The sequence below is a fragment of the Aplysia californica genome, unplaced genomic scaffold (genome assembly GCF_000002075.1).
Source record: "Aplysia californica isolate F4 #8 unplaced genomic scaffold, AplCal3.0 scaffold00020, whole genome shotgun sequence".
NCBI lineage: Eukaryota > Metazoa > Mollusca > Gastropoda > Aplysiida > Aplysiidae > Aplysia > Aplysia californica.
The window spans coordinates 418200-436957 of NW_004797290.1; the positions used below are offsets into that span (position 1 = coordinate 418200).

At 38.8% G+C, this 18758-nt stretch overlaps 1 protein-coding gene across 1 annotated transcript in view; it reads right to left on the bottom strand.

The window, feature by feature from the left end:
- LOC101859068 (adenylosuccinate synthetase) overlaps positions 1-12147 on the bottom strand; it is a 28171-nt gene extending 16024 nt beyond the window's left edge. Inside the window, exons 1-9 of the mRNA XM_005090621.3 lie at positions 11875-12147; positions 6623-6725; positions 5452-5556; positions 4862-4919; positions 3380-3425; positions 2871-2932; positions 2385-2466; positions 1475-1598; positions 300-454 (exon numbers count right to left, since the gene is read on the bottom strand). Of these exons, the coding sequence (XP_005090678.1) occupies positions 300-454; positions 1475-1598; positions 2385-2466; positions 2871-2932; positions 3380-3425; positions 4862-4919; positions 5452-5556; positions 6623-6725; positions 11875-12036 (897 nt within the window). The 5' untranslated portion in view covers positions 12037-12147. The remainder of the gene's footprint in view (positions 1-299; positions 455-1474; positions 1599-2384; positions 2467-2870; positions 2933-3379; positions 3426-4861; positions 4920-5451; positions 5557-6622; positions 6726-11874) is intronic.
- Positions 12148-18758: the final 6611 nt, after the last annotated feature.

Below are 18758 nucleotides of genomic sequence, written 5' to 3' on the forward strand. Positions count from 1 at the left end.
AGGCAGGAGACTGGTGGTCATTTCTCTGAGCGTTCAGTTTCTAGAAAGCACCTCCAAGCACTCCCACAACACACATCAAAAGCTTGAGAATACACCATCAAGGAAGCCATTAGAAAAAAAACAACAAAAAAACAAATCAGCAGGATGAAAGCATAAACAGCCAAAATCTGCCAGATGACTATTGTTCAATAATTATCCAAACAATTAACTAGAAGGCCTACACTAATATCAACTCTCTGTGTGACTAACTGGGCCCCCTACCCTGAACATAAAATGTTCAAAAGAACGTGTGTACTCACATCCAGTAGTTCGGTTGGAAATCCCCCGGCACCAACCCGAGTGAGGTAGGCTTTCACCACTCCAAAGACATCCCCAACCATATGGGGTGGGATGCCCAAACCTGTACACACTCCACCCACAGAGCAGTTGGAAGATGTCACGTACGGATACAGACCTGTGGACAGACGAATAACAGATCTGACCCTCTGTCAGCAGAAAATATTTATTTCTTAATAACACAATCTTGCAAACTTTACTTATTTCTGTCGAAAATACAAGCTTCCTTTCAAAATCATCATTTTAACTTGTGTTATCACATTCACTATTGCAAAAGTCATTGCAAATAAAAGAAAATTCTTTATCATAACATGCGAAACATAAGACTTAATTTGTGGTGACACCAATATACTTGGTATACAGTTCAGAGAGCTATTCTATAGACATAAAAACGTTTCATACGAAAGGAAACCAAGAAGAATCAAGATTCTAAAATACAAGGTAATTTTCTTTAGTAATGACGAGTTATAAATACAGCTTAAGATTTTGTTGATTTGTTCGTGTTTAAGCACTTAATTGGCTGCTTGCACTATATGCTTCCCAGGAAGCAAATAATGTTTCTAAGTGTTCTAAGGTGTGCTGGGGTAATAATAGTGGTATACATAATGCATGTTGTAGAGCATGGATATGCTATATATAAATTAATTAATATCATCATTATCATTTCATACAATTCATACAAACACATTGAAATGTTTGTACTTTAGTGCAAATCTTCGGTCATGTTTTGGACAAATCTTTCCAATGTAAAAGAAGAATACATCAATCCAACACCAGTGAGTCATTATCTCAAATGAAAACACTGGAAGGTTCGTTTGTTTGATTTTCAGTAAAGAGAAGCATATCGACACAATAACTGTCATTTTGTTCTGGAAAAAGTAAGACAGACAGACACCCCCCTAAAAAAAGGAAAGTAAAGTAAAGAAGAAGGACCTACCAGTGGCCCCCTCAAACCACCCACCCTGGGAGGTTCAAGAAGACAAATACTTACATAACCACAAGTAAAGACAGCAGTATACGTAAAAAGCCCTCGCTTGAGCTCTAACTTAACATTTACCTCCAAAAACAGAAAAAGATTGGACAAGATTGTGACACCTACTTTACCTCGTATCAGACTAGAAGACTACCACCAACTAACCAAAATCTATGTCCAGGATGGTGGACTGTGCACATTCCACCAGGATTTTCTTGTTCTCCTTGATAGCCGTGTGCAGATAGGACACGGTTTCCTTCACCATAGGACGCACACGCTCACGCAAGTCCTTTGACAAAAGATATACATAAAGTCTGGGTTAAAGAGAAGCCATCCACCTGACAAATTATAATGCGCAGGATGGAAAAAGCAGGATTGTTTTTTTTAAATGCAAGTGAGAAGAAAACAAAAAACAATATTGCTTTCACTCGCAAAATATTAAAATTTGATGATCACCGAAATCAAATCTCTTCATCAGACTCTTCAAACAATTTCTGGATGTCTAATCAGAGGCCTGAGGCTTTTCAGAAGGTGTACACACCTAACTTGGATCCATTTTAAAGGTGCTTCTTTAAAGAAACTTCATAATCGTCACAACTCAAAATGTAAACAAAAGAAGAATTCAGTAATCCTATATACACATGTTGGAGATGGATTTTCATAATCTTGAGATAAAGATTAACAAAATTCGCCATGTATCTTTATAAAATACTAAAGAATTGAAGGATTGCTTTCCAATACTACTTTTATCAAATTTGAGCATTAACTGTTCAGTATAGGTTCAAAGCTGTATGGATAAAAGTAAATGAGAATCTCCAAAGCAACTGTTGGGGGGTCTGTGGCAGAATGGTATATGAATTCAGGCTCACAATTGGCGAACACACATGCCCTGCCAATATTGCAAAACTGACTAACAGTTCATGAATGCATAATTTGAGGTTGAAAAGTCAATGAGCAATGTGTGCTGCATATTTAATCAAATGCAGAACGACAAGAGTTCCAATAAATAAATAAAATAAAATTAAAATTAATAAACAAAACAAACAGCAGCACCCATAATTGTACAGAACATTACCTTATACACTTTTAGCTGCTCATCAACTTTAACATCGATCTCCGGGAACATTTGCTTATAGTGCTCTACCAAGTGACGGAACCTGGAAATGTTGAAGACAGTTGTTGAGTGTGCCACAAACATTTCATACAGAAAACACACAAGAACTAAAAATTACAACACAAAAGCAAGCAAGACTAACTTTCATTAAGGCTACTGGGTTACTTATAAGCTACATTTTAAAATAAATTTCCTTTAGTTGTCTCTTGACAAACAGAACACAAGAAAGACCAGCAATTTTCATTGTCCTTAAATTCATGCCCAATTAACAAACTTTTCCCGTACATGCAATATGCAACCCCGGCCCCAGACCCTCACTGCAAATACTTTTGCCACAATCTTAATGAGACATAGGTTTGAGAACATCAATTCAGTAAAACTGTACCATTCTGTAAAGCTGAACCAATTTTGAAACACAAAATCAGTAAAGAACAAAAAGATTCTTACTTTTCGGAGAACTTGTCAAAATCTCCAATGAGATCAGAAATCCTCAGACCATTCCTGGTTGCCTGTGCGAGACGTCTTAGTTAAAGCAACCATGTTGCAACACTCAGAACATTAATTAAGACATGCACTAATACTTAAGTAACTCATTATGAATTTCCCCCCTCTCCAGACTTTTTACTTGGAAAATGAATTTAGGTGCTAACCACTAACTGGGTTTCTAAATGAGCGTGAAAAAAAAATGGAGTACAACATCAGACTAGATACATCGAGCAAAACTGGTCATTTTATAAAGCAGGAGTATGCAAATTGAAAAGATAAATTTTTCCTTCTCATGGTTGAAAATTTTCTCTCAACTTAAAAAAATTTTCCACTTTTACAAAAGTACATCAAGCCATAAATTCATCAAATTTTTATTTCAACATAAAAAAAAAACAACAAATGTGTTCATGAACACATTAACAGAAATATCAAATTCAAAATTTCAACAATAAATATCAAAATACACATACCTTTGAAGAGTAAGTTGGGCCAATGCCTTTCTTTGTTGTTCCAATGCTGTACAAAAAAAAGTGCATTTCACAAGTGAAATTAAGAACATTTCGTACTTGTTCATTTCTATAATTACTATAAGGTCTATTAACTTCATTTGTGCACCATCTTTTTCTCAACTGTACAATGTATGAAATGCCTTCGTTTTCGATAGTATCACCTTCTTTATCCCAATTATTTTTAAAAACGAAATCTGAGTCAAAAAGTGAAATTTACTGCCTTTCTTTGGTGTGGTTTTGGAGTTTATGCTTTGCTAGGGCACACTTTCATCAGCAAGACCAGACCTGAGTTTATCGGTCGCTTGCAAGCATTACAAGAAAACGATATCAGCAATTTTTTTTATGGTACTACTCTGTCAATTTTTTATTCCCGAATATGAATCCATGCTGTACTTGTAGTAGGTACCAGAAACTAAATTTTCAAAGTAGCTGTATGCCAAATTTATCTGTTTCAGTTGAAAGTCCTATATCCACTGAGCATTTTGGTACCATTCTTTAACATCTCAGTCAATTTTTAAGAAAATAGTAGTTGTTTAAAATTTGATCAAATTTGTTTAAGTCAGTCACTGGCTGCAACCCCATGTTTGACAGATATTAAAAGAGTACCGCCCCCCGCAGCGAGCGAGTCGGCTCTATACTGTAGTGTACCCCGCGTGCGGGGTCACATGATTTCTGAGTCTCGCGGAAGGATTGATGCAAAATAATTCCACCCTAATTACTTTATTCGAATAGGAAAAAAAACAAATCTTTTAATAGATACCTGTTTTGAGTCAGTATTTTACATATTTCGTGTAAAAAATGGTTTTTAAAGGCTTTCTATTTAAACGCCAAAGGCCAAATATATATTCCACTGGAAAGCCCGTTTAAAGCTCTACAGTTCTCCGCCAATGAAAAGATGGTATTTAATCATCCCTCGTTCCGCGAAGCATTTGAATGCACTCGTGTTAATTTTTTAACCGGCCAACCACGCATTCCGACCGCGAGGGGCTTCGCTTTCCTCGGCGATTCTCCAGCTCCTAATAATCGGACATATAAACAACTTACACCATTGTAACAAGGAGAAGCTGAACTTTTACAAGGTGTACGGCATTTGGTGTTTTATAGTGAAAGAGCAAAGAAACAGCGATCGGAATTACCCTGATTTCACCGAACCACGCAGTCGGAAGGCTGCGAGTGCCCGCGAGGCCGTGTTTACGTTACCTACTTGTAGCTAAATCTCCCTACAGAATTAGGGCCACAATATGAGCGGGATGTACATGTAAGGTCTTAAAGGCAACCAGGAGAAGCAAATTTTGTCAACTTTCAAGACTTCCACGGTGCACCACCAAACTAAAAGTTACGCATTTTCATGACATACATCATAAGGCAATGAAAAGGATAAATAAAAACAAAAACAAAAAAGAAAACCTGTCAAAACAACTTTTACAAAGTGTACACACTCACCTTTTTTGTCCTCTGCCAGACTCCTGCATACCATCCACCTGCTGGTGCAGATCAAACACTGGAAAATAACAACAAGCATGTTGCAACAAATGGGTTTAAATCACAATTGAAAAGGCAAATACTCTTACTGTCATCACAAGAAAGAAAAACTACTGTCCCTGCTGTAGCGGAGATATCGAAACAATAGTCTGTGGTTAAAAAACTCTTAGAGCAAGTTCATCGATGACATCAACAGAAGCTCTTTACCGAGCCATAAGAAAAAGCCAACAAGAGATTCTTTTTCAAAAACTGCTCATGAATGTGACTTTAATTGTTTGGACCTCTGAAGTTAACTTGAAAATTTTATACCAGTATCAAATCATATACATGTATGATACAACATTACCAGTCAAGCAAGAAAAGAAAGTTTATACTAGAATCAAAAGTGAGCCTTTTAAATAACAAATACCATTACTCAATTATCCATACATTCCATTTTGGGATCAAATAGCACTGTGGCTTAGTTCCCCTTTTCAGGCCACCACTATAGCATGATCTTTATGGTTAGCTAGTTTCAAACTCTCGGGGAGAGAACAAGCCCTACTGCTTACCCAGGTGAGCTCTGTCAGAAATAACAAGACGCTCCTCCAGCTGTTCTATCTTGTTCCGATTCATTTCTTTAAATAAATCAGGTAAATGTATCACCACTCCATTGCCTGGAATATTGAACATACAAAAAATTATTTGTCACCACATATTTCACACCCAATGCCATGAAACTGAACAACCCCGCTGTAACAAAGTTTTCTGAGTCTTAACTCTTAGTCTAGGAAATACAATCCCAATCATTAAATCTACATGCTTGCATAATAATAATAAATGACATTTATATAGCGCTCAACCCCGATTAAAGTACACAGGCTCCGAGCGCTTTACAATACAGTACAACTTACAACAGTAACATAAAACGTGTTCTGACTAACAGAAAATTACTCCAAATATACATCTCATTAATTTAAAAACAGAAACGACTTTAGCAGACATTAGAATGAATCAAAAGATTCCATCTCTCTTAAACTTGAAGTACTTGGAAAAGCATTTCAGATCTTGGGGCCTTGCCTTGGTATTCAAATGCCCTTTCACCCATTGTTTCAAGTTTCATAGATGGTAAAATAAATCTTTAACTGCGAGTTGGAATGTACAGTCTTGACAGATTTAAATATGATGGTGCATTATCATTCAAACATTTGTGACATAGGAAGGCCAACTTGTACACAATCCTATATGCATATTTCAATCTTAAACTCTTAAGTTGCATCAGAGGTTGCCTGCTTACTCATCAAACAAATGAAAAATCAAATGCTAAGATAAGAGTAGAGGGTACAATAAACAAATACCCACCCTTGACAGAAATAACTGAGTAATTAATTTCACACCAATAATACATAAAAACAAAATACTTGTACTGTCACTTCAAGAAAGGTATTTTTTTATATACAACCTCCCCCCCCCCCCCCCCCCCAACAACAAACATCTCCCAAGGTTTTGATTTTATGTTGATGAAATAGGCCTACCATCAGAGTTGAAGTTCCTAAAATTTATACAAAATTAAATGTTAAAAGTGCTATAAAACTTTCAAGCCTTGAGCAATGAAATCTTAATTTTTAAAAAGGCCCAACAACAAATCCATCAAACAAAATACACACACACACAAATAATATTATATAATAATTTATAAAAATAATAAATATTTAATATTGGAAACAATAAGCTCGAGCTTACCGATGACACCTTTACAGCTAGGGTAGACAACTCCACTCGGTAGAAGGTGGAAAGCATAATGCTTGTCCTGGACGTGCACAGAGTGACCAGCATTGTTTCCTCCCTACAAAAAGAGTGCACAACAAAGTCAGTTCAGTATTTGTAGCACCGGGTCAATCAATATTTTTGATATACAGTCAACACTGTCTAAGACGGCAACCCAATGTCATGGAGAAGAGTGGTTATCTTAGACAGGTAGCCTTAAGCAAGACATGAAAATAAAGAAAACAAAAAATTCCCTTCTGCAGTCCCAACCACAGTCATTCAAAGGCTAAAGACTGCCATAATCATAAGGTGCATTAAAACAGGGTCTTTTTTAAGGGAGGGTTTTTTGTTTTATATTTGGGTGGGTGGGGGGTGTTGCTGATGTTTCGATCACATTACCTTCCGAGTTTCCAACTCCAACTGGAATTGATAGCATGCAGGACATGTAAAACATTTTTGTTTGCACAGAGGGACATGAAACACTGCAGCTGCTGTGAGTGTTAAATTCTACGTGTCAGACAAGGAAGACTGCAGGGTAAAACAAACAAAATGGATTGCAACCGCTTGATGAGCGAGTGACAATTTTGTCAAAAGTTCATTTTGACGTCCATTGTTATTGACTGGATAAACAGAAAGGCCGCTTTTATCTCACATAATTTGTGTATTGTGGGAAAGGCTGATGGATCATGATCCCTCACAAGTACAAGTGACACTTAACCCTCCCTCATCAGTTATCAGCAGTTGAAAATTTGTATCGACTAGTCAACTATATGTGCTAAGACTAAACTCAGCCGTAAGGTAAAAATACTTCTTTTTTGTGATCTTTTAACTCACACATATATCCATGTTTACAAAAGTAGCAAGAAAGCTGGAAAATTGCCCCAGGTACGTCCTCGCAAACCTTGGGAACTCTGACTTTCACAATTTTTTACTGGTCAAAGTGAAACAACTGCAACAATAGTGAGATGTGGGAATCATCTACAGTCATTTCCTTTGAATTTAATAGCAACGTTGGGCGTCTCTAGGGTGAAAGGTTAATTTTTTGACGAACTTCTGTGTGCTATGTGTAAACAGTTACGTAACATTACATACAAGTATGGGTCAATTTTTTAAATCACCAAAACTCATAAACAACGTAGGCCCTATTCCAAATCCAATTATATTTTCTCAAAGTGAATCCACTTGTTTTCATCCTGTGGGCAAAAGGATGGCTTTCATTTCATAACTTTGGTCAGGGTAAATGTGTTGAAAATACCCTTAAAATAAAACAGATGGGCAGTACAGCCATATCAAAGAAAATTGAGATGGAATGGGAGAGTTAAATCCAGCTCCAGTAAAGATCATATCATACTCAACTCATATTGTTAATTTTGACACACTGGTTCCAAATTTGATATTATTTTAACGATCGACAAAAGGAATAACCTATGTCTCGCTATTCTCACCCCCTCCTTTGTTTTACCGGAAGTGACCCAAGAGGGATCAGGGCTGAGGTTACCAGGGCTGATGCTCCACAGTATCGTGTTGGTGTCCAAATAGACATAGATCTAGTCACAGTCAGGATTGTCAGATTGGAGCCAAATCCCAGAAATTTGGCTCTTTTGGATCGCGTCTGGCCCGGCAGGGTTGGGTTGATTTAAATCAGGTTGATTTAAATCAGTTGATTTTTTTATTTAAATCAACTTGATTTTTAAAATAAAAATCAGTGATTTAAATCACTTTTTAAAAAATTTATTTTTATTCAGTTTTTACATATTTCAACATTCAGAATTCCTTTCCTTGGTTTTATTAAACAGATATGGTTTAGTAGACTAATATAATCATTCTTAAAAGTCTGCTTTCCCCCCTGTCACTGTAAAATAATACAGTATTCAATTGACTTTTTTTTTCAAAATTGAAATCAGGGTTGGGTTGATTTAAATCAGTTGATTTTTTTAAATTTTAATCAACTTGATTTTAAAAATAAAACTCAGTGATTTAAATCACTTTAAAAAAATGTATTCTGTTTTTACATCTTTAAACATTCAGAATTCCTTTCCTTGGTTTTATAAAACAGATATATAAGGTTTAGTAGACTAATATAATCATGCTTAAAAGTCTGCTTTCCCCCTGTCACTGTAAAATTATACAGTATTCAATTTACTTTTTTTTTTCATTATTGAAATTAACATTTTCTTTTTCTTTTTAGATAAACACAAGCGCGCGCACACACACACACACACTGTAATAAAATGCAAGTTTATCTATGCACAATTACCCCCCCCCCCCTCTTCCTTTTAGACTGACATTTTCTTCATTTTTTGTCTGTAGCCATAATTCACTGAATATATAGCAGATTAAGGCTTTCTTTTGCGGTTGCTTAAATTAATCATTAGTTAAAATAAAGACAATGCATTTTTATTTATTTTTTTAAACTGATTTAAATTTTAAAAATCTTGATTTAAATTTTAAAAATCGATTTTTCAAATTTTTATTTAAAAAATTTTAAAAATCACCAACCCTGTGGCCCGGAGAATTTCATATGGCTCTCTGGCTCTATTTTGACTTCAAACTCCAAATGTTCAAGAAGAAGGGGACAGAAGAGGCAAGAAGAATTTTTTTTTTTTTTTAAATGAAAGTGAAGGAAAGAGCTTGGATCGCTTAATTAAAAATTATTAAACTAGTTAACACGATTTAACACCCTCGCCCATTTGGTCTGAATAATTTACAGCCCTTCTATCGTCGTGCAAGAGCATTTATTGTCTCGTGCTTGTGTCTCGTTACGTTTGTACACGCTCTCTGTTCCTTGAACCATTTATTGTGTGCAGGCAGAGAGTGAAAGGCCTGCCATAGTGTGTAAACAACGAATAGTCCGGAAGGCGGCTGGTCCCACATCCCGCTCAGTGGCATCGGTAGTGAGCCTTTTTTTTTTACTGGAGAGGCGAATATTATGTTATATAAATCTAGAATCTAGATCTCGAGCCCCCGCACGGCATACCGTCACCTTAGTGTTTTGTGATGACTATTTCCGGAAGTGAACTTTTGTATAACCATAACTTCGGCTCTTTCAAAAACATCGACCCAAAATTTCGTTTCATTGAGAGGACAGCCTTTCCTGTCGGTGTGGGGTGAAGTTTTTAGTCAGATAGTGTATAAAGAAGACCCCTAACCGAAACTTGACGCATGTCATGGCATGTACCCCATACCGTCACGTATCAGGTTTTCTGTCATGGCATGTACCCCACGTCACACCCCTACACCCCATACCAGCACACTCAAATTGAGGCACAACTAGGCATTTGAAAAGAGGAAAGAAGCAAAGACGAACTCCTTTTGTACATTGGGCCTAAGACAGAACTAATGTTTATTGACATACTAAAAAGAACAACCACCAGAACAGACTCACATACATCTTACTCACACTAAGGTACATGAATGCTTCATTTTACTCTTCCTCATTCAAGTGTGTGCTTTCCCAAGAGGGGGGAATAGGCTTTCATAACGCAAACACAATGCCATACCACTTCTCAAGATGTTTGCTTTTTCTGTTTCTATTCTTCTGTCATGCAATCAAGCAAATAAAAATGACTACATCTATTGCATTGTGACTAAAATGCAACAAAAACGCAAGTTATCAAGGTCCCCGTTTAGTTTTCAAGTATCCTTCCCCCCCTTTCCGGTTCACTAAACGGGGCCTCGTTTGTAGCGCCCGAGGCGACCGATGGCTGATGACGTCACTCAGTGGAAATTTCCCAGCTGCCGGTCGTTCACCCAGCACGCGCAAATGGCAATGCCGCTTTTTCCCTTAGTTACTCCCACATTTTTAAAGATTACGCGAAAACCGCTAAACACAGAAGCTTGAAATTTTAAGAGAATAAAGAAAAATGGTGTACAACGTATCAGTCAGTTTGACAAATCACAGCTCCGAAAAAGCTTCAAAGCGCACCACATCAACCACTTTCGCAAACGTTTTCGACTGCTTCTATGGTGGGTACAATGTTGTCAAACTGCATACTACGAGATTGACCTCTTTTCTGATTGGCTGCCAAGTTTCATTCATATCCATTCACGAGAAGCGGCGTGAGAGCGAATTGAAGACAACAACCTTTGCGTTAGTGCGTCCCATGAAACACCCCCGCTGCGGGGGCAAAAAATTGTCAGAACAAAACGTGCTCGGTGCGCATTGCTAAACATCATCACAACTTACTTTGGACAGAGGAACATTATCATCATTACATACAACGGGTGGAGGGAAGGGATAGAGTTTCCTTCATATAAATCTGTTTCAAACATTAAAAAAGAAAAATCTAAAGTCGCTCATTTTCTAATGAATCTGTGTCTAAATAGATCTAGATCTAGATCGATCTAGATCTAGATCTAGATTCTATATCAAATCATAGAAACTTCTAAAAAATCTAAAGTACTAAGATGCCATCCATAGTCCGTCAAGAAATAACTATTTTTCAAGTCACCCACCATTAACAAAATATAGATCTAGATCTAGATCTAGTGGCGGTATCGGGTACATCCCTAAAAATATGTGCCCCATACCGTCACCCCCTACCGGCGCCAATTGTTACAACAAAGAGCAGCGAATGGTTTGTGGCGGTAACTAGACACCTCATAAACTGAATAAAAATGCGAAACGAATCCTGCGGGTACGATTACAGAACCAATAGCTTATTTCCCATGACGCATTGCGTATCTGAAAGTCGTAATGGCTGAGCGTGCTTCTTACCTTTGGAGTTTGGAGATGAAATGGATTATTTCTGCTCACACCTGACAGGTGTCTGATTCTGCTCAAAATTGTTGAACTTGAAAACAAAACAATGTTGAACGGAATTGTATAGCAGACAGCATTCCATTGTCTGGTTGTCCAATTTTAGGCCGAATGAGTGCCAACTGACGGTCTGACGTACGTGACGGTATGCCATGCGGGGGCTCTATATTATTATTCATTCCCAACCACATGCGGTAAGCTAGATCTATAAATCTAGATCTACCCAAGGCCAAGGGCCTAGGTGATTTTATCGGCCTGCCAGAGATCAAGGGGGAGTCATCGCCTCATGTCCACACCGGGGTGGGAGCTGTTCTCACCCACCGGGGGAGGGGGGAGGGGGGGAGGGGGGGAGGGGGGAGGAGAATAGCGAAACATGGGTTATTCTCAAGGTGGCCGTTATTTCAGTTTCAGTTTCAGTATCAGCAGAGGACCTTCTCCTTCTCACTTCTGCTAAAAAAACGAAACCAACCTGACAGCGACAGCACAAGTCCGCATCTACTCCGAGCATATCAACGATCTTCCCTTTCCCTTCATCTCCCCACTGAGTTCCCAAAACTACAGTGACTGGTCTGTGTTCACCAATTCGCTTCATTTTAGCTGGAACAGTGCCATTTTCTCGATGATCTGCCATCTTCGCTCTGCAGTCTTGCGCAAGCAATGAAGCAAACTCCGATGATAGAGGGCTTATTGCGGGAAACTGCGCCAACGAAGTGGTCAATCTATTGATGACCTTGGCATATCAGAGTGATCTCCCCTTGGTTTATTCGAAACTACAATACTTGTAAATTGGAGTCCTCTCGTGCTTTTCCTTTGCTTTTTCAAGGAAATTTTTCCAGTAAAACATTTTATTACATAGTTTTGATCAAGGACAAAACAGTTTTTAATTCTTTTACGTTTATTAGTTATTTTTCGAAAGTGAGACTACGTACGTAGAGCTACAATACGTTGCCTGGTACTGATAAACAACATGGCGGAAAGCACAAATGCTCAAACGACTGAAAAGGTCGTTGTTCAGGATCCAAATTACGTAGATCCTGTCGAAGATCCCTACAACAAAGCTATAAGCTATTTAGAAAAACACAACATTCTCCAATTATTCCAGGTTAGTATTGTATGAAGGGAAACCAGTGAACTCGTCACACGGTGAAGATCACAGCTGAAAAACCGGGGGAAAAGTATCCAAATAACAGTGAACGGCACTCTTCGGGAGAAGTGGTACCTAACGCCTTACAAATTTATACATAGGCCTAGATCTATGTACACAATGGGAAACAAAAAGTTAAGCTGAGTTTAAAAAAAGCTGGCATAAAAATGGCTCTGGGTCTTTTCTAGATATAAATTTACTGTTGTCTGTCTTCCTCCTTTTCTGAGCTTTTTTCCCCTACTTCTTTCTGATAGAAGGCCTAAATTTTGCTTCACCCCCAGTCGAAGTTGCCCCTTTTCGCCCTGTCGATTTTGCACCAGTTTTAACTTTAAGAGTGAAAAGTATGCGGAGAAGGAGTTTTCTGGAGCTTTTTGACTAATAATAGAAACAAGTGGAAGCCTAGGAAGCACATATTTTATTTTTAGATAGAATAAAATGTGCAACGACACATGAGTCAAATGATACGCAAAAACCAAATCTAGGTTGAGGCGGCATTGAAGTTGTCACGTGGCTGAACTTGCCCCAACCTAAGTGTCCTATGCGACGAGACAACTGTAGCTAGATCACTGGAGGTATGTGACGACTTCACCGTGTGACGAGTTCACTGGTATCCGTATTGAGAGAACTAGATTCTAGATCTGGATCTATATTGTGCTGCCAGAATGGAGGGAGCTTTACTTACTTTTTTCTGTTTTGGACTATAGACATAATATAGTAATAGGAGGCCTAATTTATATTACTCTGATTCTCGGATAACTGTTGACTGTTGTGTAATTTCCAAAGTAACAGTGATTTCTTTGTAAGAAAATTCTTCACATACAGCTAATGAACCTAAGAGTCAGCTTTGACCATTGAATAGAACATTATGGGAACGAAACTTAAGTTCTGTTCAATGGTCAAGACTGGCTCTTAAAGTTCATTGGTTGTATGTGCAGTACCCGAAAAGAAGACAAGCGGATAATTCCTCATCATTGCCTTTCTCACCCTCCACTAGGGTATACATCAATTTCTGTGATTCTTCTCCAGGTTTCCCACAGTCTTCCCCTTGATCTCTTACCCAGAGGGTTCCAATCTAAAACTTTCTTTTTTATGCAGCTGCCTGACTTCCTGTGATTATGTCCAATCCATCGCCACCGCCTTCTTCCAACCTCATCTCTGACTGGGATCTGTCTTGTTTTCCTTAACACTTCCACATTGGTGACCCTGTCTGTCCATCTGATCCTCAGTAACTTTCTTAGACACCTGTTCAAGAAAACCTGGATCCTCTTTATGCAAGTCTGTGATGCGTTCCATGTCTCACATCCATCCAACAGGACCGACTTCACATTTGTATTGAAAATCCTCAGCTTCGTTCGAAGTGAGATATCTGTGGTCTTCCAAATCCTATCCAAAGATATGAAAGCAGCCTGTGCTTTTCCAATGCATGACTTTATTTCAGCACCTGTTCCTCCCTCCCTCTCTGTCAATTATACTCCCAAGATAGCAGAAGGATTCAACGTTTTCTAGTGCCTTTCCTTCTAATGTGACCTGCTCCTTTCGTTGTGCATCTGTCCTTAGGACCTTTGACTTTCCGGGGTGGATCCTCAATCCAACAGACTCCGATAGGCTGTTTAATACTGAAGTCTTTGCTTGCATCTGTTCCTGGGTGTGCAACAGAGGCACCAAGTCATCTGCCAAATTCAGATCGTCCAACTGTGTCTGTGGTGTCCACTGTATACCATTTATGTGTCCTCTGGTGGTTTCCTTCATCAGCCAGTCGACTGCCTATATGAAAAGGAATGGTGATAATAAACATCCCTTTCTCACACCAGTCTTGATTTCAAAGCTGTCAGTGAGCTGGCCATCATGTACAACCCTGCAACTTGTCCCTTCGTACATGCTCTTGATGAGGTTCACCAACTTCTGTGGGATTTTGTGGTGTTTCTTTATCTTCCATAGTGTTGCTCGGTCTATACTGTCAAAAGCCTTCTCATAGTCAAGGAAGTTGATGATCAGCTGGTAGTTCCGCTCCAGGGACTGTTCCACAATAATCCTCTGTGTGGCAATCTGGTCGTGGTTGAGCGATTTTTTGGGAAACCAGCCTGTTCATTCCGTAGTCTTGGATCCGTTGCTGTCTTGATTCTCTCCAGAATGATTCTGTTGAAGACCTTACCTGGTATTGAGAGAAGAGTGATCCCTCTGTAGTTGCTACAGTTGCTGAGATCCCCCTTTTTTGGAAGCTTCACGAGGTGTCCTTCTTTCCAATCCTTTGGGAACTTGCTCTCATTCCAAATCCTGATAAACAGTGGGAGGAGGATCTCTGGCATCACATTGGCATCTGCTTTTAGGGTTTTTGGTGGAATCTGGTCAGGACCGGCTGCTTTACCTTTGTTCAGCTTCTTAATGGCATCCAGAATCTCTTGTTTTGAAGGAGCATCACAGCAGATTGGTAATTCATTTCTTGCTGGCAGGATGTTTGGTGGGTTACTCGGTGGTGGTCTGTTCAGGAGACTGTTGAAATGCTCTACCCATTGTTTGGACTGAGCTTTCTTCCCTAAAATGGTTTTCCCCTCTTGGTCCTTTACTGGTACTTCAGGTTTCCCGTATTTTCCAGCAAGTGTCCTTGTGGTCTGGTAAAGAATTCGCATGTGCCCTCCTACCGTTGCTTCCTCTGCCTTCTCTGCCAGCCTGTTCATGAATTCCTCCTTGTCTTTTCTTAGTGATTTCTTGACATCTTTAACTGTTGTCCTGTACTGCTCCAATACATTCACTCTTGATCCTCTTGTTCTACTTGCATTCACTTCTGCCTTCAGCTGTCTTCTTATCTTAATTAAATCCAATGAGTGTTGGCTAATCCATTCCTTGTGCTCCCATTTCTTCACACCAAGTACTTCTTGACAGGTTGATGTAAAGACTTCTTTGACCTTGGTCCAGTGTATATCCACCTCCGTGTCCTCTCCGTCAAGATCAGCCAGAGGTTGAAATCTGTTCCTCAGCTGCAGCTGAAACTCTTCTTTCTTGTGTCCGTCCAAGAGACATACTTGGAACTTCGTTCTTTTGTTTCCTGTGCTGGTTCCATGCTTTTTAAGTCGAAGCTTGAGTTTTGCCAACAGCATATGATGATCCGATCCAACATCTGCCCCTCTGTGTACTTTGAAAGCGGATAATTAGAGAACGTCAAATGTACGTCACTGGCTGATATTTATAGTAACAGCCATCTTGTTAGACGTCATTGAAGGATTCTCACTATGTTGTTAGTCATTGTGGCAACTCGACCGTACGACGGCAGCCGGCAGCCTGCCGACTCAAATTAGATCTATTTTCTTTGTAACTTGCTGAACTGTTCAGTTCGGGTGTCTGTGATTGTGCAGCACCCTTCTTCCACTCAGATTGGTTCTGATGCTGTACGTAAACTGAGAAGAAGAAGAAGATAGCAATAGTAGGCCTACGGTTCAGTTCGGCTGCCGCCGTGCGGTTGTGTTGCCTCCATGACTGACGACAAAGTGGGAATCCCTCTATGACATCAAACAAGATAGCTGTTACTATAAATATTGGCCAATGACGAACATCTGACGTTCTCTAATTATCCGCTTGTGAATAGAAGAACCCTTGCAAAAATGCAAATCTGTCAAAAGGCCCAGATTTGGCTGAGGGAATTTACTTTTTAAAATGTTAATCCCCTTTCTCTCCTTTCGCATAAGCCGTAATTTAATAGTGCAAAAGCAAAAGGAAAAATATGCACTTTAATATAACTATAAAGTATCATATATGTGAGACAGCATGCTGAAATCAGGCACTCGTCAAAATATGGAATCAAAGAAATCTGCATTTTTCGGCCAGTTTGGAAATTTCTGTCGAACTTTTATTTCTTGGCTCAACACTTTTTATACCCTTTTTAAAACACATTTGTGTGTGGATATTACGGAAAAACATTGATTAAAGGCACAAAAAATGTACATTTTCATTTTCTAAGGACTCTCAAGCTATGGAAGTTACCAAACTTTGGTGACCGTTTTCTCACTAATTTTACCTCTGAAACCAGGTAACCTGACCTCCTTCAATCGCAAATATTTCAACTTCTGTTTAATGTAGATTAATATTTTTGTCCCCCAAAGGAAGGCAAATGAACAGGCTTAAGATGATAGGCCTACCAATAACCCCATATGCCCAAAAATTGACAATAGCCTGATTCCGCTACGTTGTGACACCTATACTTTGAGAAATGCCTGTAGCAAGGAAGCAGAAAGAAAAATGCAGAGGAGAAGATACTCTTGATCACACCCTCCATACTTTTGCTTCACATGGTACTGTCAACCTTCAGGCATTTTGGCCCCGTTAATAGATGCTATCAGAAAAGTGATCATAGTCACATTGACATGCTAAAAAAAAGTACACCTTTCTGTCATTTGTATCGAAGTAGAAGGCAAGGTAAAGCAGGAGATTTGGTTGGGGGATATTGGAGGGGACAAACAGATAACAAATATTAACAAAATTCAAGCACACTTACAGAAAATCTGCTCTATGTTTCTCCTGATTCATTGAACCTATGTTCTTTTGTACACTGGATGGAATTTCAGAATTAGTACAATAATTATTTTGAGGCTTTCTGATAAAGTTAGAATAATTACAGAGGAAGATGGGCTTTTGAAGAGGGAAGGGAAAGTAAAGTGAATTTTTCTCTCCCTCACCCCTTACTTTAATAAGTAAAACTATGGTAGAAAGCACAAATAGAAAAGAGTAAAAGACTCTCATATAGTTCTTCTTTTACTCTAAATTCCATGCCACCTTATTTGTGGTAGGTGCAAACATATTTTCACCCCAACTTTGCTCTTATATTGAGTGTAAGTATATTATAGTTATTCAGTATGTGCAACAAGAAAAAAATAGGATGTTATGTCAACATATTTCATATTCCTGTTCTATTTTCTATGATTGACCCCATATCACATGCCAGTGCTGTCACCATGGGATTGTGGTTGGTAAACTTTGCCATGTCATGGACAGTTTTGAAGAATGTACCATGTCTACCGAAAGAAACTGTACAGACAAATGTTCATCTCTTGTTATTTTCTCCTGTGTAAAGCTGGCCTTAATACATTATTTTAAAAAATTATTATTATTATTATTATTATTATTATTATTATTATTATTATTATTATTATTATTATTGTATGGCTCTTTTCGTCTATGCAGACTTTCAATTTTGCATAAGATGGTCTCAAGGTTGTCTTCATGCAGCTTCTTTCAGGGCTAATTCTTCCTATGTTTGAAGCGCAGATTCTGTTGCAGTGCTTGCATGTCAGTGACGTAGATGGAAGCTCTGTATTTCCGCTGTTTTCCTTTCGCCGTTGGCACTTCTCAGCCTGGTTGTTTCTAAGGCTGCTCTGTGGCATTATAGTTTTTTTCCTTTATCATTTTCCTCCATGTTTTCCTGTCTTCAGTTATTTCTTCCCAGATGTTAACATCTACATGTACTCCAAGCTTAGATAGCTGTTTTTGAAGGTGTATTTGTACCTCAATTTTGGTCTTCCTCTTGGTCTCTTTCCTTGGGCAAGTTCTCCAAAGAGAAGTTGCTTCGGAGTCCGGTTGTCGTCCATTCTCTTGACATGGCCCAGCCATGTCATTAAATACAGGATAGTGTTCTAGGGTTGATTCACTGTGAGCAACAAGAGCAGCAGCATCGGTGAAAAGAAGGTCTTGTGATGTTGTTTTGTTGATCTTGGTCTTGGCCTTAAGTCGAGCGAGATTGAAGAGCGACCCATCAGTTCTCCAGTGGAGGAAGACATCCCCTGGTGACTCTTTGAATGCATGTTGCAGTAAGACAGCAAAATAAGTGCTAAAAAGGGTTAGTGCTAAGACACAACCTTGCTTTACTCCTCTATTGATGTTGAAGCTGTTTGATGTTGAATCGTCAAACTGAATGGTGGCCTTCATATCTTCGTGGAATGAGGTGATGAGCTGTAGAGCTAGTAGTATTCGGGAACAGCCAATTTTTCCAAGCACCATGTAGAGTCCTGTACTGACTGTATCAAACGCCTTTGTCAGATTGACAAATGCAGTATGTAATGGCAGTTGTTGCTCCCTGCAACTATGAGATTATCGACTGACAGTCGGAGCTGAATTATCTGGGAATCGTCTTCGACCGGTCGTTGTCCTTCAACAAGCATGTGAATCATGTGGTAACAAAGGCCAAACGAGGTGTGGGTGCAATCAAGACCATGGCGGCCGCT